The sequence below is a fragment of the Manis javanica genome, chromosome 7 (assembly GCF_040802235.1).
Source record: "Manis javanica isolate MJ-LG chromosome 7, MJ_LKY, whole genome shotgun sequence".
NCBI classification, from domain to species: Eukaryota; Metazoa; Chordata; class Mammalia; order Pholidota; family Manidae; genus Manis; species Manis javanica.
The window spans coordinates 71,430,784-71,455,564 of record NC_133162.1 but is presented as its reverse complement, the minus strand read 5'-3'; the positions used below and the strand labels follow the sequence as shown (position 1 = coordinate 71,455,564).

General features: G+C 43.7%; 1 protein-coding gene across 6 annotated transcripts in view; it reads left to right on the top strand.

Moving 5' to 3' along the window:
• GRID1 (glutamate ionotropic receptor delta type subunit 1) overlaps window positions 1-24,781 on the top strand; it is a 699,381-nt gene that overhangs the window by 464,676 nt on the left and 209,924 nt on the right. For all 6 annotated transcript variants that reach the window (XM_073241118.1, XM_037003097.2, XM_037003096.2 and 3 more), the window contains one exon: window positions 16,482-16,652. In XM_073241118.1, the coding sequence (XP_073097219.1) occupies window positions 16,482-16,652 (171 nt within the window). The remainder of the gene's footprint in view (window positions 1-16,481; window positions 16,653-24,781) is intronic.

Here is a 24,781-nt window from a genome sequence, read left to right as displayed (position 1 = left end):
AAAATTTAACAGCAGAATGAAAAACATTTGCTTTGTATTATAGAGAGAGTTACTTAGGTCAGAGTTTTAAATGTTAATGTTTTTGAGGTTCCCCTTCCTTGTATGAGGAATACTGAAGAACTCTCCTTTCCTCCATTTATCTGTCTCTCCCCCTCTCACTCCCTCCTTCTCTTTCTTCCTCTTTCATCTCTCCTCCTTTCCTTCATAAGTATTTACCAGGCCTGGTGCTCAGTACTAGGAAGGCAGCAGAATGTGGAAGACACACGCCCTGCCCTTGAGGAGCTGATTCTGGCTCCAAGTCCAGAGTAGATGGAGTGATGAATTCGCACTTGGAAGTTACCTTCTGGTTCTGTTCAGGGAACACAGAGTTCACAGTGACCCCAGATCTGAACCAGAGTTGTAGGTGTACAATCAAGTGCCAGAGGACCCTTATAGATGTAAGATCTGAGTAAATGGACTTTTCTTATGCAGCTCTTGAGATCCCTTTTTAGGGGAATTCTGTTGTGCTCTGCAGGATGTCATGACAGACTACTTCTCTGCCTGTGACAGCAGAGGCCTGTTACTGGAGAACGCTTACTCAGCTTCTGCCCTGAGTTATTGAACTGAGCAAACTCTAGATTTGCCCTGCCCTCCAAATGGCAGACAAAGCTATTTTTAACTTGTCCCTACACCTATTTTAGTGCTTTTACTACCCAGGGCCAGACATGCACAAGTATCTTTCAGGCCACCTTAGAGCATATCACATCTGAAAGAGTGAGGGTAAGTTGAGCATTCGCTGAACCAGTTCTGGGAATTGTTTTGACCTGTCTTAGATGTTCTGAGTCTGTTGGAATTAAGGGATACTGCGTGAGGGGAGGTGCGGGACATGGGGTTGTGACTTCAGAACTTGTAAGGTTGGTGGAAGCATGAAGGTAGAAGAGAATGAAGGAAAAAGAGAGAGGGAGGGAGAGGGAGAGACAAAGGAGCTAGTGGAAATCAGAAAGGAAAAAGTTAGAATATCAGCCAGGAAAGAAGGAAGAGGAGAGAATGGGTGGGTAAATCTGAGCCAGCCCTCAGCAGTTTGTCCACCAGCCAAAAATAACCAGCCAGCCAGAAGAGCTTGGGACTGTCTGTGGTAAATGCTGGGGAGATGTGTAAGTCCCTTGGTTCATTGGAGGGCAGATGTCCCCCTTGTGCTCATGGTCAAATATAATAGAATAAAATAGAATAAAGTGTGATGAAATAAAAACTCAATTAAATGAAATAGAATAAAAGAGCCACTAAAATGCAAAGTCCCAGGGGGCTACTTTGGGCTGCTCTGGGCAAGATAGCTGATTCTCCTGTTGAGCTGACAGGCCTGGGGAAGGTTTCCCAGAATTGCAGAGAAAGCCTGAGGGGATGTCAGTCCCACCCTGTGGCCATAGCCAGGTGCAGGTCTTTAGGGAACAAGGTGAGCTGCTTATTCTGGCTGGTCTGCCCTGGCCCACTCATGGGAGTGTGCTGCGATGGAGGAGGCGGGAGTGGGGAGAGCCCTGCTGCCTGTCCCCTGGGCAGCTGGGGGTAAAAGGGGCAGGCAGAATGCTGTCAGAAATAATCTGTGTCATTTATAAAAATAAAAGGAGCTGTACAAATTTTCATCCAATGGGCCATTTCATTTAATGATAGGATGGTTGAGTCTTGATTTGATGTCTTGGCAGGGAGTCATGTTGTACCCTGGTGTCCCTTAGAGTGGAGGAGCAGGAAAGAGGTACATGCAAATTGGGGTGGTCTGCCATGGGCTTCCTTACAGGGGTGGACGGGGCTGTAGGGCAATGGGGCAAAAGGAGGGAGGCAGAAAAAAGGCTGCTCTGGCTTGCCTGGAGGCCAGGCTGATACAGGTCTTTTGTGGGCTTTCAAAAGTTGTAGAAAGAGCTTTAGTTTTTGCATTAGAAAAATAAGGAGTAGCCTCTGCATGCTCTGTGCTAGGCACATTGGATCCCACTGAATTAAAGTCACTGAATTAAGTAAAAAAGCCCAGGAAGTACTGTTACCCATCTACAGATGACACTCAGAGAAATGAAGTGCCTTGTCCAAGTTACATAGCCAGGAAGAGGAGAAGCCGGGATTGGAACCCGAGCCCATTGATTCCCGATTCTGTACTCTCTTCCCTTCACTGTGTAGTATACTTCTTAAATTTTAACTTGCCTGTAAATCACCAGGGGACCTTGTCAATATGCAGGTTCTGATTAGATAGGTGCAGGTGCGGCCTGAGAGTTTGTGTTTCTTCCAAGCTCACAGATGATCCGGATGCTGTTGGTCCATGGACCGCACTTGGGGGAACAAAGGAATCTTCTATGGCAGCTTTCTCTGTCCCATGTAAAATAGGGAGACTCACACATACCCCGTGAGTTTTTAGGGGATGACTCATGAGACAAGTCATGTGCTTGGTCAGAAAAACTGTTCAGAAGGTGCTGTCCTTGCACTGTCCTCTGTCCTGGGCATGTAGCCAGCGCCAGCTTTGCGGCTCCCTCCCATGCTCTCTTCCTGACTAGGATGCCTGTGCCCCCCTGGAGCCCTAGCTTGCCTTGCCTCAAACTCCATAGGGACTGGAATCCTCCATAGGGATCTAAAAGGCCTGTTGACTTCGGTGGGAGTAATTTTTTCACTATGACTTTATTGAATCCTCCTATTTTCTCAACTTCTGTGAAACCAGGCTTGACTCTGAAGTTTCTTTACTATCATCAACTTTAGATTACTGATGCCATAGATTTTAGGAAGGAAATAAACTCTATTAATTCTCCAGAGATAGAATAATGCTGGCACCACACAGATGTTTGATAGATCTAGGTCTTTTTTGAGGAATAAGAAGAAAAGACTAACAATGTGATTACACAGACCTATGTAAGTTTAGAGCTCTACATACATGTTTAATAATATTTTCCCCTGATATCAGAAGGTTCAGAAATTTTACCAAAGTCTTAAAGATTAGACAACAACTTATTTGTGCATGAGTTTTACATCGGGTTGGCCAAAATGTATATTTAGAAAAAGGAGATCCTTACCATTTCAATTGCTGTCTTGAAGATTTTTCCTAATTATAAAAATGTATCCTCTTTGTTACTCAGATTTGGAGTGAGACTTCTGCAATGACTCTTTCTGTGTTACATAAAAATTTCTAAGAAGCTTCAAAGACACGGAGCATGACATAACCAACACCTACATGTCTACCATTCAAATTTGGCTATATTTGAGATATCTCAACTTTTAAGAAATCTATCATTTCAAATATAAATGAAGTCTGCTCTGTACCCACATACCAGTCCCATTAAACTGTATGTCAGTCAGATCGTTTTTTCAGAAAAACCTGAATCCTGTTTCCCTAAATGGTCTGAGGCTCTATTATCTCACCTAGAGAAGGCTCAAAGGTAGGTCATGAGGTTATAGGGTGGAGTGACTCAGAGGCTAACTAGTATCCCCAGGACCCCTGTTCTGTCATCCTCAGTGTGCTGGGCCTGCTGTCAAGTGGAATGTCCCCTATTCAAGCCTCAGAGGCAGAAAGGTGCTGTTTCTTCTTGGTCTTAGGATTGAGGAAACTTCTTTGAGTCTCCAAGGAGAACCCTCTTAATAACCAGAAATGAAGACATGTTCCTCCCCTAAATCTGCCTCAAGTAGGAGGACCACCCAGGCTGGCTCAGACCAAGCAGGATGTACCTGTGGTTTTGGGCACAGTGGGGAAATGACAGCCTCTTCTACAGCTGGTGTTGGTAAAAGTGGACAGCTACATGCAAGGGAATGAAACTGGATTATTGTTTAACCCTATACACAAAAGTAAACTCCAAATGGATTAAAGACTTGAATGTAAGCCATGAAACCAAAAACTCCCAGACTTCAATCCTTTGGTGGAGGGATAGGTATCTTTCATTATGCCAGCGTAGAAAAAGAGGGGCAAGGTTGTTAGATAGGCAGTGAATCTGTTTGTTACCTTTTCCATTTCTCCCACAGCAACTACTCTCCTGAAGTCAGTGTGTGCCCTTCAGATCTGTTTTTATTTGCATTACATATAACTCTACCATAAATGTACCTTATTTGATACATCATTCTGTAACTTCCTCTTCCTTTTCTTTCTTTCTTTTCTATTTTTCCCCAACTTTATTACCTACATGTATACAGGAGATAATGCAGTGCTGTAGATTTATTTAGTCATTTTTATAGTTGCATAGTAGTCATCACATAAATGCCATGGCTTCTTTGATTCTATTTTTTTGTTGCTATTACACCGGAGTCTTGAATGGAAGGGAGGAAGAAGGAGCTGTGTCTAAGAGACAGATACTGAAACTCTGGTGTCCCCAGTATCCCTGTGGATGTTTTCATCATCATTTTTATTCTCCTAGTTAGCAACAAGGAGCACCTTAGAAACCATCACTAGCTCCAGTATCAGTTGTTCATCAACATTTTTGGATCAAAAAGTGTCACTGAAAACCTAGCACAGCTTCTGGGCTTTCTCCACAAGAAAATGCACACATATGAGTGTACTTAAATTTTTGTGAAATCGGAAGTCCCCCTGAAGCCAGCCAGAGACTGTGGCTGAGGACTCTTGTTGCCTCTGAATGGAGGAAATCAGATCTCATTCTATTCCTTATTGTGCTAAGGAAAATTTTGCTTTCAATCAGTAAATTAAAATTGTGCCTTCTAGGGGATGTGAGGATTGGCTTTTCTTTAGAATTCATCTATCTTTTCTTTAGTCTTAACTCTTTGTAAGTGGAGATTTATAGAAGTTTCCTAATAATATATTTGACTGAAAATGAAGATGATCTAAGCCTCAGAATGCATTTTCAGTACAAAATTAGAAGCAGCATGTATTTTTATTATTCAGTGCATGAAGCAAGTCTCACATTGCATTGTATTCATAGAAATCTTTCTTTACATATGCTACAAGACACAGAGCACCTTATTCCCCCATGACTAGCCAGAAGGATGTGATGCTAATTTGGAGCTCCATCCTAGTTTTCTTCTCTCCTTGGTTTAGTTGTTGTAGTATTTTTGTTATAAAACTACAAATACTTCTTCTGTTGAAAAAGGAGTTAGACCCAGCAGTATTTTGCCATCACTCTATTCCAATTCCATTAATTAATATATGCTCTACATTCTACATTTTAACTATCTCTAAAGATGATCCATTTGCAACCTTCCTATAGTCACCATAGTCACTCATAGAGAGAACCTCTGACATTAACATTATGGATGGGAGACGATTTATGGGTGGAACCTAATAGATTGTAGGAGGGGAAGGTAACTGAGAAATTCAGGGAGGATATTTCTGGAGCAACAAATGAAATAAGTAGAACCTACAAAATACTTACTTTCTTGAACCCACAATAGGGAGATTATTTAAGAATACACTTGGAATTTGACCAAGCGGGAGGGTTTCACATGCTTTTCTTGGACCACAGAAATAGTTCTCCTTCTATTATTAATGACAAGGACCTTGGGCAAAGGCAATCAAATGAAGCAACTATAAATTGCAGTATAATAACAGGTTTAGTCAGTCACACAGCCAAGACATAGGAGGAGTTTGGGAGATGGGTGTGTGTCACCAAAAAGGGCTAGTTCATATGCTAACGAATAAAAATTCTATATAAAGGTTTACTAATATGTCTTTATGGAAGAATAACTAGCCTTAACGATACTCCCCAAAGGAAAAGAATGAAAAAAAAGCCCTGGATACATTAAAAAATATATTTTAAAATAGATTACTGGGAAGTCAAGAGTAATGTCCACAGAGGCCAAATATAAAGTGAAAATGGGAACTATAGGAAATACATGAGCTTCAAATTTAGTTTTTGCCTTGAATCTATTGGCCAAACTGTGGAGACCTAGAGCTTTTATTCTTCTGGCTGTGTTGGGCATAGAAATATGAGAATGAGAACCAATCAGATGCAGGGCCTAATAAGATATTTCCCCATAAAGCTGGAAACTTAGATCCTCGGCGTAGGAGGTGACTAGACATGAACTCACTGTGCAGAGTGGGATAGCAAGGAAAGTTTCCCATCTTGACTTGGAATTACCTGGAGAGGAAAATTTTTCTTGAGAATTGACAAGCCTTGTGCGGGTTCTTGAATCAAATCATATCATCTGCAGTGCCTAACATAGCTCAAAGGGAAGATTAATATTGAATTCTGTGGTTATCAATTGATAGTGTCCTAGGCAGATGGTAGAAGAAGCATAAATACTCGCTGAAGTATGAAGATTCCAGTCAGACTTCAAGGAATTCATAATGCTTAAAGGATAATAAACTTGCCTACAGGAAAAGAAGGAAGGAAGGAAGGAGGGGAGGACAAATTACCATGAACGAGAGCCAGGAAAAAGAAAAGGGCAGTTTAATCAAATCTGAAATGACTTTAGATAGGAGAATTATGTGACATAGACTATTAAGCATGCTTAAATATGTTTCAAAAAACAAAGATGCTGGAAAAGATGAACAAGAACTAAACGGCATTTAAAGTGAAGCAGAATTGAGAAATAAACAGAGCTTTGGGAAATGAAAAACCTAATAATTAAAGTTGAATATTTTAAAGGATAAGTGAAATATCAAAGTACACACAAATAGAGAATTAATGAACTGGAAAGTATGAAGAAATTATTTCAAACAGCCCAGAGAAACAAAGAGATGGAAAATATAAAAGGGCCGTTAAGAAGGAAGGACATGGGGAAGGTAGAATGAAGACAGAGGATTTAAAGAGGAAAATAGGAGATAATGGGAAAGAAAGAACAATGGGGGAGTTTATGGTTAGGAATTCTCTAGAATTACTGAAATAAATCAACACCTCAGATCTAGGAAGCCCAAGGATCAGGAGCACAATAAAAACAAAATATACACAAAAAATTATATGCTAACAAACTGGATAACCGAGAAGAAATGGGCAACTTTCTAGAAAACTACAACCTTCCAAGGCTGACCAAGGAAGAAACAGAAAATCTGAACAGACCAATTACTAGCAATAAAATTGAACTGGTAATCAAAAACCTACCTGAGAACAAAACTCCTGGACCAGATGGCTTCATCACTGAATTTTATCAAACATTTAGTGAAGACCTAATACCTATTCTCCTTAAAGTTTTCCAAAAAATAGAAGAGGAGGGAATATTTCCAAACTCATTTTATGAGGCCAGCATCACTCTAATACCAAAACCAGGCAAAGACACCACAAAAAAAGAAAATTACAGACCAATATCCCTGATGAACATAGATGCAAAAATACTCAACAAAATATTAGCAAACCGAATTCAAAAATAAGTTAAAAAGATCATCCATCATGATCAAGTTGGATTTATGCCAGGGATACCAGGATGGTACAACATTCGAAAATCCATCAACATCATCCACCACATCAAAAAAAAGAAGGACAAAAACCACATAATCATTTCCATAAATGCTGAAAAAGCATTTGACAAAATTCAACATTCATTCATGATAAAAACTCTCAACAAAATGGTTGTAGAGGGTAAGTACCTCAACATAATAAAGGCCACATATGATAAACCCACAGCCAACATTATACTTAACAATGAGAAGCTGAAAGCTTTTCCTTTAAGATCAGGAACAAGACAAAGATGCCCACTCTCCCCACTTCTATTCAACATAGTACTGGAGGTCCTAGCCATGGCAATCAGACAACACAAAGAAATAAAAGGCATCCAGATTGGCAAGGAAGAGTTAAACTGTTCCTGTTTGCAGATGACACGATATTGTACATAAAAACCCTAAAGAATCCACTACAAAACTACTAGATGTAATATCTGAATTCAGTAAAGTTGCAGGATACAAAATTAATACACAGAAATCTGTTGCACTAATGATGAACTAGCAGAGAGAGAAATCAGAAAAACAATTCCATTCACAATTGCAACAAAAAGAATAAAATACCTAGGAATAAACCTAACCAAGGAAGTGAAAGACCTATACTCTGAAAACTACAAGACACTTATGAGAGAAATTAAAGAAGATACCAATAAATGGAAACACATCCCATGCTCATGGATAGAAAGAATTAATATTGTCAAAATGGCCATCCTGCCTAAAGCAATCTATAGATTCAATGCAATTCCTATCAAAATACCAACAGCATTCTTCAACGAACTAGAGAAAATCATCCTAAAATTCATATGGAACCACAAAAGACCTTGAATAGCCAAAGCAATCCTGAGAAGGAAGAATAAAGCAGGGGGCATTATGCTCCCCAACTTCAAGCTCTACTACAAAGCCACAGTAATCAAGACAATTTGGTACTGGCAAAAGAACAGACCCATATACCAATGGAACAGACTAGAGAGCCCTGATATAAACCCAACCATATATGGTCAATTAATATATGATAAAGGAGCCATAGACCTACAGTGGGGAAATGACAGCCTCTTCTACAGCTGGTGTTGGTAAAAGTGGACAGCTACATGCAAGAGAATGAAACTGGATTATTGTTTAACCCTATACACAAAAGTAAACTCCAAATGGATTAAAGACTTGAATGTAAGCCATGAAACCATAAAACTCTTAGAAGACAACATAGGCAAACAACTCCTGCATGTAAGTATGAGCAACTTCTTCCTGAACCCATCTCCTCGAGAAAGGGAAACAAAAGCAAAAATGAACTCATGGGACTACATCAAACTAAGAAGTTTTTGTACAGCAAAGGACATCATCAACAAAACAAAAAGACATCCTATAGTATGGGAGAATATATTTGTAAATGACATATCTGACAATGGGTTAACATCCAAAATATATAAAGAACTTATACACCTCAACACCCAAAAAGCAAATAACCCAATTAACAAATGGGCAGAGGATATGAAGAGACGGTTCTCCAAAGAAGCAATTCAGTTGGCCAACAGACATGAAAAGATGCTCCACATCACTAATCATCAGGGAAATGCAAATTAAAACCACAATGAGATATCACCTCACACCAGTAAGGATGGCCAGCATCAAAAAGACTAAGAACAACAAACGTTGGCAAGGACGCAGAGAAAGGGGAACTCTCCTACACTGCTGGTGGGAATGTAACCTAGTTCAACCTTTGTGAAAAGCAATATGGAGGTTCCTCAAAAAACTAAAAATAGAAATTCCATTTGACCCCGGAATCCCACTTCTTGGAATATGCCCAAAGAATACAACTTCTCAGATTCAAAAAGACATATGTACCCCTATGTTCATCACAGCACTTTTTACAATAGCCAAGATATGGAAGCAACCTAAGTGTCCATCTGTAGATGAATGGATAAAGAAGATGTGGTACATATATACAGTGGAATACTATTTGGCCATAAGAAAGAAACAAATCCTACCATTTGCAACGACATGGATGGAGCTGGAGGATGTTATGCTCAGTGAAATAAGCCAGGTGGAGAAAGACAAATGCCAAATGATTTCTCTCATTTGTGGAGTATAACAATGAAGCAAAACTGAAGGAACAGAATGGCAGCAGACTCAGAGACTCCAAGAAGGAACTAGTGGTTACTAAATGGAAGGGGTGTGGGAGGGCTGGTGGGGAGGGAGGGAGAAGGGGACTGAGGGGTATTATGTTTAGTACACATGGTGTGGGGTATCACGGGGAGAACAGTGTATCACAGAGAAGGGACATAGAGGTTCTCTGGCAACTTGCTGCACTGGTGGACAGTGACTGCATTGGGGTCTGGGTGGGGACTTGATAATATGGGTAAATGTAGTAACCACATTGTTTTTTCATGTAAAACGTTCATAAGAGTGTTTATCAATCATACCTTAATAAAAAATTTAAAAAAAAATACACACCTGGACATCTCACAGTCTGACACTGCAGAACACCAAAGACAAAGAAAATCTAAAGAGCATCCAGACAGAAAACATAGGTCATTTTCAAAGGAGTGGCAGCTCAGCTGATCCCTAATATCTGGAGGTAGAGGGCTGAATGATGGCCCTAAAGATAGCCAGGGACTAATCCCTGAAAACTGTGAGTGTTCCCAGATTAGGTGAATGATTTTGACATGAGGAAATTATCTTGGATTATCTGGGTGGGCCCTAAATGTAATCCCATGTGTCCTTGTAAAAGGGAGGCTAAGGGGATTTAAGTAGAGAGAAAAAAAGAAGGCACTGTGGTCACAGAGGAAGAAATGGGAGTCATGTGGCTACAAACCGAGAAAGGCTGGCAGCCACCCACCCACCAGAAGCTGTGGGGGCCAGGAGCAAAGTTCCCCCAGAATCTCCAGAAGGCTGCTCCCCTGCCAACTTTTAATTTCAGTCCAGGGAGACTTATGTGGGTCTTCTGGCCTCCAGGACCATGACAGAATAAATCCTGTTGTTCTAAGCCACTGAGTCTGTGGTAATTTGTTGTTTCAGCCATAGGAAGCTAATACACTGGAGAAAAATGGAAGTCCGAAGGCAGTGCCATATTATATTCAATGTGCTAAGTAAGAGAAGCTAGTTGTCAGCTTACAATTTCCTCTTTCAAGACTAAGATCAAAATAAAGGCATTTTCCAGCAAACAAAACTAAGTTTATCACGGACAAACCCATATTAAAGGAAATACTAAATGATGTACTTCAGGAGAAGGAAAATGACCCTGGGTATGAGATTTGAGGTCCTGAAAAGAACATCTAACTAATGTATTGATAAATACTGGTTAAATAGGCAAATATTAACTGTAGAAAGCAGTGTAAGTGATGTGTAATAGGAGAGCCTTAAGAAAGAAAGAATTGAAATACTGGGCATTGTTATCACATTAGTTGGAATGATGGTAATTGGAGATAAATACTGAAAGAGAGAGTAAAAAATACTAATAAACTTCACACTTGGTTCAGGATGCATATTAATATATCTCAGATAAGTAAAAGAATAAAACAGAATAAAAGTTCCAAAAGAGGGAGATATAATAAAATAGGAAAATAATCATTTAAAGGGGAGGCTAAAAAGAAAAGGGAAACAGTAAAATATGTAATATAAATAATAGAAGCTGATCCAAATATGTAGCTAATCATAGTCCAGTATAAATGGACTGAAATTTCTACTGAAAAGTCAAAGACAGTTGTAAAAAAATCTGGTATGTTTTGTTTATAAAAGTCCAACTAAACTGTGAGACACAGAAAGATAGACAGCAAAGAGATGGAAAAATTTAGAGCTACTAACCAAAATCAAACTGGTGTAATTGTATTCATATCAGACATATTAGACTATAAAGCAAGATGGGTTAATAGAAATAAAGAAGGTAGAGAAAAATGATGAAAGATTAAATTCAGCAAGGAGTTATCATTTGAAACTTGTGTGTGACTCATAAAATACTCAAGTTGAGTTTTTGAAAATACAGAGAAACAGACACCTTCCTGATCAACAGACCTAAAAATAGACCATCTAGACCAAGAACTGGACAGGGAATGCATGTGAAACAGCGGCCACATGATGGATCACAAAGCAGGGCCAATAAATTTTAAACTACTAGCATTCTCAGGTCATGATGCATTTAACTTAGAAAGAGATAGGAAGATGACTGAAAGAAAATACCCTCATGTTTGGAAATTTTTGAAAATTTCCCCAGTAAATTCCTCATGGGTCAAAACTAGATCAAAGTGGAATTTTAAGAAGAATGATACAGTATTAATATATATGATAACTTGTGGGACACAGCTAAAGTAATGTTTGGGTGTAGATTTGTCTTAAATACTTCATTGGAAAAGATACAGAGTGTTAGATGCATCAGTTAAGCTTCATGCCTAAAAAGTGGAAATTGTAACCACTGAATAAATCCAAAGAACATAGGAAAATAAAAATAATAAAGATAGAAATAGAAATTAATGAACTAGGAAGCCAACATGTAAAAGAGTATCAATTAAGCTGAAACTTACTTTTTTATAAAGAGGATTTATCAAATAGGCAAACTTTTGCATCAAAGAGAAAGGGCACAAGTATTTCTAGAAGTGAATGAAAGCCTGTAACTTCACACAGAGACTCACATGGAGAGGAGAAGTAGAGAGACATTGTGAACAGCTTTTGCCAATCAGTTGGAAAGTTTGGACAACATGGCTGAAATTTTAGGGAAAAAAAATGCCTTAGGGTAGAGAAGGAAAATGAGCAAAAATCCTTATTCAAAAATAAGGGAATTTAATTACTAATAAAAATCTTTCTCCAAAGAAAACAACAGGTTAAATGGGGTTATAGGCTAGTTCTACTAACTATTCCAGAAACTGGAGAAGATATTTGTCATATGTGACAAAGACTTAGGACCCAGAATTAAAACAAAAAAATTCCACAAGTCAACATGGAAGAGACCCACCCTAACGGAAACTGGGTGAAAGCACAAACACAAGAAAGGAAACACAAATGATTCATAAAGGTATGAAAGATATTAAGCCCTATTAAAAATTAAGGAAGTAGAAATTAAAATCCAATGATGTACCAATTCATACTCACCAGATAAAACAATATTAGATGTAGGCAAGGATGTAAAACAACACACATGGTTATAAACTGGTATGATCACTTTGTAAATTTGGCAAATTTGAACATATGCATATTCTCCTATGGAGGAATTCCAATTCCAGGTATATATATCCTAATGAAATTCCAATATAAGTACCTCAAGACACATACACATGAAAAACACGTGTAGCGGCTTTGTTTGTAATAGCAAACAAAAACATTCAAATGATAATCAACAATAGGGTGATAAATGGTGGCATAGTCATCCAATACAATGGTGTACAGCTGTGAAAATGAATAAGCTAGAATTGCACCCTATGAATAGATCACAAAACTTGATGTTAGACCAGTGGGTTTTAAATGATGAGTATTGCAGTTATTTGGGGAGCTAATAGAGAACAGAGGCCTTGCTTGTTGAAGTGGGACAGGGTTGGACCTCTGCCATTTTGTCAAGTTCCCCAGGTGATTCAGCAACATGACCAAATTTGAGAACCACTCTGTTAAAACAGTAGGTGACGTGAAGACGTTCATTTACACAAAGCTAAACAAATCATACAAGCCAAGTGATACATTCTTTGGGTTTCATACAGGAGTTGTAGCATTATGAAGGCAGCTGCCTGTGAAGAGGAAGGGGTATGCATTTGGGGAGCAGGCATCTGCCCCAAATGCAGAGTATATTTTATTTCTTCGCTTGACACAAGGTGCACTGAAATCATTTTATTACTCTTTCTTAATGTATGTAATGTTTGTGCATAAGGTCTATTTCACAGGTTCAGTGTAAAAGGCAAGAAAATCAGCAAGATTTATTTTGAGGCTGTGTACTCCAGTGAGCAAATGGGTATGATGTGTACTGATTCTGCTGCTGACTTGCTGACTTCAGTGAGGTCAGGGGAGGTCACACAGTATATACGCATTGTCCTGCTGTTTCTGCTCATCAGGAGCACTATCTAAAAGGATTGTCCAACTGGAACAAAGGGACAGTTCAAAGTGGATTGTGTAAGTTGGCTGCTTGGATTGCCCTCTGCATGCTTAGGAAGGTGCAGAGGTTAGACCTCTCATGGCAGTCCAGAGGCAGTGCCTGACGGCAGCAAGCAGGGAGTGCGTGCATCCCTGTGTGCACCCCTGTGGTACTGAAGGGACCCAGCAGCACCAACAGGACAGGAGAGAGTATGGTATGGTGCTGCTGGAACTGACTGATGAGGCAGGCTCAGAATTCTCAAGGGAAAGGCCATAGCCCTGGGAGAAGAGGTGACCCTTTTCATTGCCCACAAGGGATCTGGGGGGGTCGTTTCCATGGGTTCTTAGATTCTGACTGCAGCTATCCCTGTACTTGATGGTAAGGACAGGCCCAGAAGTGCAGATGGGTGTGAGTGCATGGGCAGACCGTGCATGTGCTTTGACCCAGACAAAGTGCATGGAAATTGGGCTGTGGGAGATGGGAAGGTGTGCAGAGATCCATTGCGTTCTCACTATGAAGAAGGCATGGGGCAGCTAATGCACTAGGAAGAGCCGAGCCAATTGCTTAAGAAATTCTGGGCAGCCAGAATCAAAGGAAGAGTCTGGGGATTGGGGCAGCTGGGGCAGCTGGGGCAGCTGAGGGTCAGGACCAAGGCCCCTTGTTTGTGTTGTCACTGCCCATGGCTCACTAAGCCACTCACCCCAGGTCCTACCTCAGGTTGTCAGGGAAGGTGATGGTCACACTTATCAGCAGGATACTGAGCCACTGTAAGTCAGGCTCCCTACAGATGTCCAGGGCCTTGCTTGAAGTGCAGTGGGCAGTGCTTAGTGCCACTGACCCTCTGGCAAGTTGAGGGTGCAGGAGGGGTTCCATAAAAGAGCCTCTACAGGAGCTCTGCCATCTAGAGTAAGTTAGAAAAGCAAAAGGTATGTAACACAACCATTTCCTCTCTGCAGCACACTGTCTGGTTAACCCCTTTATGCATAGTTCAACTTACATTCTTCATGACCTTATGTTTTTTCTAGATAAAAATAATTTCCTCCCCAAATCCTCTATTCCTTCTCCAGGTAGAGCTAACTAGTCTATCACTGCTCTATTTTACTGTCCTACTTACTGTTAAATCAGAATGCAGTTTCTCTCATCCCACTAGCCTATGCTTGCGGGGAGGGCCTCTGTTAGCAGGGCAGCTAAGAGCAGAGCTGAGCTTAAATGTCCAGCCTCCACATAGGCTCTGCTCCATCTCCTGAAGCCCCACTGGGTTCAGGTCACCTACAGTCCTAGAATATGAACACTTCCATCAATTTCTCTACCTCTGATTGTCCTTTACTCCCAATCCAACCAGACCATTTTCCCTGAAACTATCTTAAACAGCTGGAATAGCCTTCAACAGTCTGAAACACAAAGTTTAGTGGTTTAAACCTAGAGTCACTGCATAGTAGTGCTTTGATCCTTTTGAGATTATTACAATTCAGAATACTTGGGAACTACTGATGGTTCTAAAAGGGTGCAACTCTTAATTTCTTCTTTCTCCCTGATCTAGCATGTCATTTCAGCTGACCAGTCTCCGTGCTCCCATCTGGTTCTTAAGATAGCTCCTGAAATATATTATTTACCAGTTATCCCTTAATGTATCATGTTGTTTGATTTTAAAACCCCCTGCTCATTTATTTCTAACCCCAATAGCTCCAATTTTATTATTTCATTGTCTCAAATTTAGACCGTGTCCTCTGTAAGAAGGGCGATGTAAGACCTATTTTAAAACAGTTAAAATCTTGATTTGCAACCAACCACCAATTTCATCACTTTTTAAAGACAGTCAATGGACCAGAGCTTTTCTTATACTGCCTCTCCCACCAATAAAACCCTAGGTTTATGCTGGTTTCTATGTTTTGTAGTTCCTGTGTTGCTCCCAGCACTGAAAGCCGTGTTAGTCTCTAATCCGCCATCCCTATGGCAGCCACAGGTTTTTAAAATGTAAATCTGATTGCGCCTACTTGGTGCCTTAGAGCCCTCAAGACTCCTCTTTGCCGTTAGCAGGGATTGCTGAGCACACCACCCAGCTCCTACATCTGGCCCTGAATGGAGCTCCAGGGCTGCATTTGACCACCTGCCCCTCCAGGTCCAGGCTGGGAAGCCTGTGGCATGTTTTTCACTCCCTGGGACCTGTACCTGGAACAAGGAGCCAGAAGCTGTCACACGCTGCCTCTGTCTTCAACAGCACTACCACCGAGTCCACTCTGCATTGCCTCCCCCCATCCCATACAAGCACTTTGCCTAACTAGTTAAGTTCACCAGCCTCATCCTGGAGAGAGCTCCCTGTGGCCTGTTCCCTTTACTCTTTCTGTGCTTGAGCATGCTCATTGAAATGGGGTAATAACAAGATCTACCTCAGAATTCCTAGGGTTGTTGAGATAATGTGTCTAAAGAGCTTAGCATGCATGGAAGCACAATAGGTTTCCTTATTACTTCGCCCCTAGGTTTCCTTATTACCTCACTCAATATATTTTATCCTATGATGACCTTGAGCTTCACTTGATGGGATTAGGCCTGATTCTTTCATGGCTATCTCCCCAGTACTTAATACAGAACAAACCACAAAGGAGATGTTGGGTAGATTTTGTGCAATGAATGAATGGATAAATGAATGGATGTATTTTCAAAATTTGTATGCAAATCTTTTTTTAAAAAGACAAATCTAATTATTAAAGAAGCAAGGGAAACTCACTGCACTTTGGTCAAATATGTCAGAGAAAACTGGTTTTTCTTCTCTAAATCAGGTAGATGACTCCAAACAGGAAATCTAGCCTTTACTTCCTTCTAGTGCCCACCATGACATTAGACAGTCCCAGTTCTTCAGAGCTGGGCCCATGGAAGCCCAAGCATCGGTGGTTTAGCTGCAGACACCTTTTTCTGGTCTTCAGGGAAGATGCTGACTAATTTTGTTTGCATTTTTGGGTTAGCAAGAATTATTTGTAAATAAAGAACTGTGTGACCTGGGCCCAATCCCTTCACCCCTTTGGCATCAGATATTCAGGCTATGGGTCTCCATGCCTCCTCATAAGCCTTCTGTAGACATAGTTCATGAGTCAATAGTAAGCATGGGTGTGGTTATATTCGCAGGAAATCAGTGACCCAGAGATCCTGGATCTGGTCCACAGTGCTCTTGGCAGGATGACCGTGGTCCGGCAGATCTTCCCATCTGCAAAAGACAACCAGAAATGCATGAGGAACAACCACCGCATCTCCTCCCTGCTCTGCGACCCCCAGGAAGGCTACCTCCAGATGCTGCAGGTCAGTGCTCACCTCCTGAGCTCCCACCAGGAGGGAGTCTCCCCCATGTCCTTGGCCTGCTGAGACAATGATATGCCTCAGCTGCAGCTGAGCAATGTTGCCCACCGCCTGTAATTACCAGGACTCTGTCATCTGCTGAAATTGAAACCAGTGGACTGGGCAGTGCCCCTGAACAGCATTAGCAGGCAATTATGTGTGTTGTCAGCAGACAGTGCATCCTGGCTCACTGGGTGCCTTGTGTATTTAAAAGTTACATGCTTCGGGAGTAAGGAGATTACTGTCTCTTAGGCTTCTGTGACGACTGTATTGTAGGGGTGTGTTCATCTGGTAGGTTCATTTTGAACCTGTTTAGGCTCTTCCCTGTAGGAAGTCAATCACAGAGAGATAACTCTTGTGAAACAACTAGAGACTGTCCCATCTTACCTGCTGTGTGCTAAGGCTTAGGTAAATCAGGACCCTGCTGAAGTCCCTGTTGAGCAGGAAGAGGTGAGAGGGCAGGCCCATGGCAGGCCCACCTGCTGCATTCCTTCCAAGGTGAGAGGCACAGAGTATTTCCATTCAGTCTGTCTACCACTGCTTCAGTATCAGTGCAACTAGTGTTAGCTTCTTTTGAGGCCTGGAGGTAGGGTGTGGAGCTGTGTATCTGTTTTGTGAAGTGGATGTTTGGGGGTAACAATGAAGTACAAGGGAGGTTGTCCTCTGGGAGCTTGGAAACCACTGCTCTATTAAGAATATCATGTACAAGAAAAGTTTAATGCTTGGTAGGAACCATATAACAGAAGGAAATTTCTCCCAAATAAGTTTATGAAAATTGCCCAGAAGTTCGTGCATGCAATGTGCTTGCCATTCAGCATTTGAAGCTAGTTATACTTTCTAGACTCAGGCATGTGTGAAGAGTGACACTAATTTTAGCTGGAGTAATTCCCACCACCCCATGTCCACTGCCCCAGGGAGCCTCAGAATATCTGTGGTCTTTCTAAGGCTGCGAAAGGTTGGCTGAGAGAGTGGGCCAAGGGCCTTGCAGGGCCTGTGAACTTGAGAGCCCTGGGCATATGGGCTGGAGGTGGGGGGCACTTCATGCAAAGTGTGGATTTTGGGATGCTGCTGGCCTGCTTTGCCTTCTTCCTTTCTGGAGTTTGGAAGAAGAAGCCAGGAACAAAGAAGGGTCTCTGACTGAGTCCCTGTGTTTATTATCCCCACTTGCTACATGGGTGAACGTGAATGAGATGGTGCAGCTCAGGCAGCAGGTACCCATCCCCAGATCCTTACTTGGCACAGGGGGCGAGGGGACTCCCATCTCTCTGTGGGCTTAGATCCTGGGAGGGTCTCACTCCCGGGAAGGTCTCCCCAGGTTCTCTCTTCTGGTAGGGCTTTGTCTCTCTCCAGACACATAGCAGCCTTGTCCCTGCCTTGCCCCAGCTCCCCTTCCCTCATTTTTCAAGTTCTTGCCTGTCACACTGCACTCCTCCTTGAGGAGCAAAGCAGGGGCTTCTTTCACTGCACAAATGTGTGCTGTGGAGGTTGGGGCTGGTGGTGGGAAGGGACAACAGTTCTTGTTGAGGCCTCTGACTACTCATTTTTCTGTTGACTATGAGGTGCAGGTGAGCTATTTGGTTGCACATCAGACACATTCGATGCAAAGAATCTGTTCTGGAGGCCAAGAGAGAAAGGGAGACTGAGAGGCTAGTGGAAGGCCTGGGGCTCTGAGAGGCCTGCACAGGGGTCCAGTGGAAGGTGCAGGGGGCCTGGGCGGCCTGCGCAGGAGTCCTGTGGAACGCATACTAAAATGACCTGTAGCCTTTAAGAGCATGAACCAAGCACGGCTCTGAGGTGTGTGGCTAGTCATCATCACATGTGGCAAATACAGTATCAGACCTCAACCCCGGCCACCTCACTTCTCTCTGTTCCCGCTGAAACCCAGGCCCTACATAAGGAGCAGGATTTAAGAGCAACATCACAGAGATCTTGTAGTGGTAGTAATACCAGTAGCAATAGTAGTAGGAGCAGTAGCAGTGGTACCTGTAATAGTAGTAGCAGCAGTAGCAATAGTAGCAGTAGTACCAGTAAGAGTAGTAGTAACAGGAGTAGCAGTAGCAACAGCACAGGGGACAGATAGCAGTAGAAGCAGCAGTAGCCATAGTAGCAGTAGGAATGGGAGCAGGAGTAGCAGGAGTAGCAGCAGGAATAGCAGTGGGGGCAGGAGTAGCAGCAGGAGTAGTGGTAGGGGTAGGAGTAGCAGTAGGAGCAGGGCTAGCAGCAGGGGTAGGAGTAGCAGCAGGAACAGGAGTAGCAGTAGGGGCTGGAGTAGCAGCAGGAGTAGCAGCAGTGGCAAGAGTAGCAGCAGGGGCAGGAGTAGCAGTGGGGCCTGAGTAGCAGCAGGAGTAACAGTAGGGGCAGGAGTAGCAGCAGGAGTAGCGGTAGGGGCAGGAGTAGCAGTAGGGGCAGGAGTAGGAGCAGGAGTAGCAGCAGGGGCAGGAGTAGCACCAGAAGAGCAGCAGGAGCAGGAGTAGCAGTAGGGGCTGGAGCAGTAGGAGTTGCAGCAGGGGCAAGAGTAACAGCAGGGACAAGAGTAGCAGCAGGAGTAGCAGTAGCAGGAGTAGCAGCAGGAGCAGGAGTAGCAGCTGGGACAAGAGTAGCAGCAGGAGTAGCAGAAGGGGCAGGAGTAATAGCAGGAGTAGCAGCAGTGGCAGAGTAGCAGCAGGAGTAACAGTAGGGGCAGGAGTAGCAGCAAGGAGTAGCAGCAGTAGGGGCAGGAGTAGCAGCAGGGGCAGGAGTAGCAGCAGGAGAGCAGTATGAGCAGGAGTATTACCACCCCTGTAGGGTCAGAACGGAAGTGAAATGAGAGAACACAGAGCAGGCATTTAGAACAAGACCTCTATTAATAGTGTTATTACAGAGGAGGGGCCATGTGTGTTCAGAGTTTGTGCAGAAAGGTGCGCATGGCCTCATTTATTTATTTATGTTTTTGGTAAGATCTGGTCTGCCTGTGTTCCCAAGTGTGCTCTCTAAAAGCATCACAGTGCGGGGAGAGCACGTCCCGTCCGTGGAGCCCCTTACCTTGGGCTCTGCCTTGTGTGCTGCCTGCCCCCTCATGTGGGCACTTGGTCAGTTGCCCTGCGTGGAAGAGGAGAGGCCTTCTTGGAGAGCCTCTTAGCTCCTGACAGCAGACCCTGCTCATCGGAGATGCTCAGCAAGGACTGCAGGAGGGGCTGTGAAGAATGCAGGTCTTAATATGAGTTAAACTATCTCTAGTAGCCTCTTTATACACCTATAAATAAAATACTTTATTAAAGGAATCTCCATTTGTTGTGTCTGCTTCCTTGTGTGTGCGTATGATGAGAGGGAAATGTGGATTTATTTACTCCTGCCCAACAACCACTTGGGCAGTTTGTAGATTCATCTCATTTACAAGCCATTCCCTTCAAGTTTCCTCAGTAGCTATTACCACTTCTTTCTTTCTTAATGACAGTGTAGAAGGCAAACTAATTTCTGCTAGCCTCTAGCTGTGAGATTTATTGAAAAGACTCTAACATGTTTAGAACAACTAACTCAAGAAAAAAAAATTATGTCATGGATTATTAACTTTGTCTTGATGAAATTAATGAAAATCCTTTTGGAAATGGAGCCCTCAAGTCCATCTTTTAGTTCCTCCCCCCACCTGCTGCTCTTGGGATGATAATTCTGGGTTAGAAATTTTCATGAGGACCATCAGAAAGAGGGAATTTTTATAAGATCATCCATCTCTTGGCTTCTCCACTGAGCCAGCCTCAGAAACTCCATCTTTTTCTGTTAGGCCTGGGGTTGGGCCTTTTTGTGCTCCAAAGCCAACCTAGCACCATTAGAGCAAATCAATTTGATTCCTACTTAGTACTGAGAAAGTCTGTTGGAGGAAACAATACTGAAATAAGTGGCTTCTAGTGGCTCCGAAATACTGCATTTGCCAGTGTGCAGTGCTGTGTTGTTTATTTTTCCCTACAGAGTACTGCCTTATTTGGGTGTTTCTCATTCTTGTTTTCTTGACAACTTAGTTGAGGGCTTGTCTGACTCAACCAGTAATAAATGTGATAACCAGTCCCTAAGAACCCTGACTTTTGGCTGAGATTCACGGGCAGCCGAGCTTAGAGGAGACTCGGTAACGTTCTTGGTCTTCAGAACTGCATTGCCTGGTGACTTCAGGGCTGCAATTTAAGTAACAGACATATTGTCACATTGCCTCCCCATTCAAATGCAAATGTATTTCCAAAGGGGGACAGGATAAATGATATAAGCTGTGTTGTCTGGTCACTGTGGAGCCTGATCCTTGAATTAAACTGTGGGGGCTAATGTGGTATTATTATAAAAGGCTCCCTCAGGTTGGAATTTCTCTTCTCTGTGCATTTTAAAATTGTTGAACGTCGTAATAGACGGACTCACTTCTCCTCCACTCAATCTATTAAAGCTTTTCTAAACTCGCCCTCCCCTACTTGTCCCTATTTCTTTAGGGATTTCTGGATTCTTCCCTGTCTACAAGTTGTTTTTTGTCAATCTGCCGGTAGCATCCTTTTTGGTGGAGCAACACTGAGCCTCCTCACTCCAGAGCTTCCTTGGACTTCTGGTGACTTACACTGGTATCTGTCACCTTAAAGACACAGATGGAGCATTTGGCAGCCAGAGTGCCGATCCTCAATGCCTTTGTCAGGAACAGCTGCACAGGTGGCCTCCTTGGGGGCAGCTGCTGACTGTTGTGGCCGCAGATGGCCACGTGTACATCTGGAGCCCAGAGAGCCTTGGGTATGGACAAGGGCCCCTCCCCACTGTCCATGCCCTCCCTTTGGATTCAGTGGTGAGCAGCGTCCCCTTTGCCCTCTGCCACCATCTGCTTCCTCCTCTCGCCTGGCCATGATGCGCTCTCTTAAAACAGGTGGGCTGGCAGCCGTTTGTCAGCGAGGCCTTGCCTGGGGGTGGATTTCTCAAGTGTGACATTGGGGTGTCAGCTTGTCCTCCCAGCTGGACCCTCTGCTGTCTGCTTGTCTGACGGATCTGGTCAGAGGTCAGTTTCTGCTGTTTGCCTCTTTGAAGTCTCCCTGAACAGCCCACTTTGCTTGATTAATGATGGAGGGAAGAGAAACCTGGGCTTTTTAGAAGCCTGAAGGAAATGCAGGCTCTCTTAATGAAAACATTACCCAGGTTTCCTGCTTGGGTGTGGGGTTGATAATGGTCTGGTGTCGAGATGCAGCTGGGCCAGGTGGCTCTGACCCTGGCCTGACATTCATCTTCCTTTGCCTTCAAGTATGATTCCTACCATGATAATGTGGTTGCACATCGATTTCTTGGGCCCTGAAGTATAATGAAGACAAGGCTGGAGTGCCCTCAGGTATACCATGGAGCAATGTGCCCAGAGCGCCAGGGAGGCAGACAGCTGTCTACATGGAAGGTCACCATGCGCTGGGGGCCTCTCCCTTCCAGTCTGAGGGAGATGGGCCCAGTCTCAGCCTGCACAGGTCCAGAGAGGCCTGGAAGTACAACTCTGCAAAAGAGAGCACATTCCCTTGGGAACTTGTATTTTCATTACCCCTGGCCCTTACCTAGTTTCTAGGGACTCAATTAAGTAAACATCATTGGGCATCTGATGAGCTACCTCCACCTCACTCAGGGCCGACCTAGAGGGAAATCAGAGCTTTCCCGGTTTCAACAGGACAATGAATCCACGTCTCAGAGGTGGTGTCGCACATGGTGGGGGTCAGCACGGGGCATTTGCATTGTAACTGCACAGCCTCTGCAGTTCCCAGTCCCCTCCTGCTGGGCAGTGTTGGCTCACCCTCACCCTCACCCTCACCCCATACCCACCCCCTTCCCTCTTGCTGCCTTCCCTCTGCTTTCTTCCTATGGATCTTGACTTCGAAGTAAATTCTCATTTTTTCATGAAGATTGGTCTGGCTGGTAGCCTTTGATCCTGCTGATACAAGGTTTTTTCCTAAATAAAATAGTTTCTGATGGAATGGTGATGCTGGCATTAACTCTTAAAGAATAAAAATCTGTTTTCCTATCCCTGTTCTTCAGCTGGCTTCACGTGATTGGTCTTTAATTAATTATCCAGGAGCCAGAAAGGTCTGCCTGGGTTTCTCAAGAACCATGAGCCCCAGTTAAGAGCTCCTGGCTGATTTCTCTCTTCTGCTACCCAGAGATGTAGAGGTATCCTTAACTTTCCTGTTTCCCTTCTGAAGACCCACTTCTTGCAGAGGTAATTGACTTTGGAAATGCAAGCCTTGCCAGGAACCCTGCCTCTCATGAAAATGCATACCCCAGATACTGATACCTTCTGTATCTCCCTCTGGATTTATGTTAAATAATTGGAGATGTGACTGATTGGAGATGGACAAATCCATACGGACTCTTTCAATCCAGAGCTTCCATACTCTTTTCCCAGTGTGGTTTCCACATTACTCATATTTTAAGAAGTATCCTCTTTGTAAATACCTTGAAATCTCTTTACTTGGTTCTTTTTTCAAAGAACAGATTAAAAATTATTAATTCAATATTCAGTGACTGCACAAACCCATCGAGCACTTATTACGTGCCAGTTCCTGTGTCACACACATCTCAAAGGTTCTCTCTTTTAATTCCACAAACTAAATAGATGGGCAACTTTAGTCTCTGTTTTGTAGCATGTTCCAGTTAGGGAGCATGACATATGCAGAGGCCCAGAGGCCTGAGAGAGCAGGGGTGGAGTTTGATTCTGAGGCAAGGAGAGCTGGGAGGTCGCCTGCAGAGGAAGGCAGGGGCCAGGGTGCTAGGGCATAGTGGGTGGTAGCTCGACAATGTGACCTGGCAGGCTGGGCATCCAAGGAGACAACTCTGTATAGGGTTGTGGCAGGGAGGGCCTGGGCTGAGGACAATGTGACCAGTGGTTTACCATCTCCCTAGGGAGACATGAGGGCATTTGAATCGTGCTGTGGTGGTGGGAGGTGACTGTGGACAGAGGACATATGCTTCCCCAGGACTGAAACCCATAAGCCTGGGCAGGGGAGGGGCAACGGGTGGCAGAATGCAGAGCATGGTGCCTCCCACAGGGTTGGGCTGCATCTGCCTCTGTCTGAGGCCTATTCTGCCTGCTTCCTGCTCTGTCTTGCACACCTATGTGGTCTCAGTGCATGACTGGCTGTGCCCAAAGTTCCCTTGGTTGAACCAGCCCTGCACAGCCAATGTTAGGCCTTTGACAGGGCAATGGGCCAAACCACCTGCCTTGCAGAAACCTGGATCAAGGTATTACAAGAGGACCCCCCACTGTTCTGGGCCTTCCTGTATTGGCACTTTTTGTGGAACACTCTGGGGCCAGAGAAGTGGCTTTCCCTCAAAGGGCAGCCCTGCAACACCCTGGGGTATGGAGCCCTGAAAGGCCCTGCTCAGTCCCAGGGGCTGTGGCAGCTGTGAGTGCTGCTGGGGCAGGAGGAGGCCAGGGACAGGTTCCCAGGGGAGCAAATTTCAGGCAGGGTTGGGGATTGATGCTCAGGACTTATTCTTGCTCACTTCTGAGCTACAGGCTGCAAAAGCCAGATATGACCTCTGCTCGCTCTTGAAATGCTTTCTGTCGCAACCCTTCAGAGACCGAAGCAACACGCCCAAGGTCTTGATTCTTCTCTAGGCTTTATTGTCTAATCTCTCGTGGTGGTTACAGCAGTTGTCAGGGTGTTCTTCTCCCTCCTGGCGGGCTCCCTTATATTCAGTCACCCAACCAATCCAGGACAGTATCATGCTTGACCTTTAAGCGGATAGGTGTCACGCGCCACTCTAAGCGGGCAGCACGAGCTGTGCACGGGTACGGAAGTCTGCTGGGCCAATCCCCAACAGGTAAGAGGGGAAAGGGTGGTGAGCAGGAAGCAGGCGCCATCTTTAGGGCATTGTCCAGCTAGAGTGGGGCTCAGCCTCGGCCGTAGGCCGGGCCCCCACATCTCCCCCTTTATTGTTTTATAACCAAAGGGCTGTCGGGATCATGCCTGTCTTAGGTCGTCCGGAGTCTGCGGCATTCTTACCCATCCTCAGGCAACAGACAGCTTAGGTCTGCGCCCTGTCTTAGGTTGATATGCGCAGCTCCCAATCTTACCCGTCCTTGACTACTGATCCAGCATATTAAGCCATACTCTAGGAGAGAT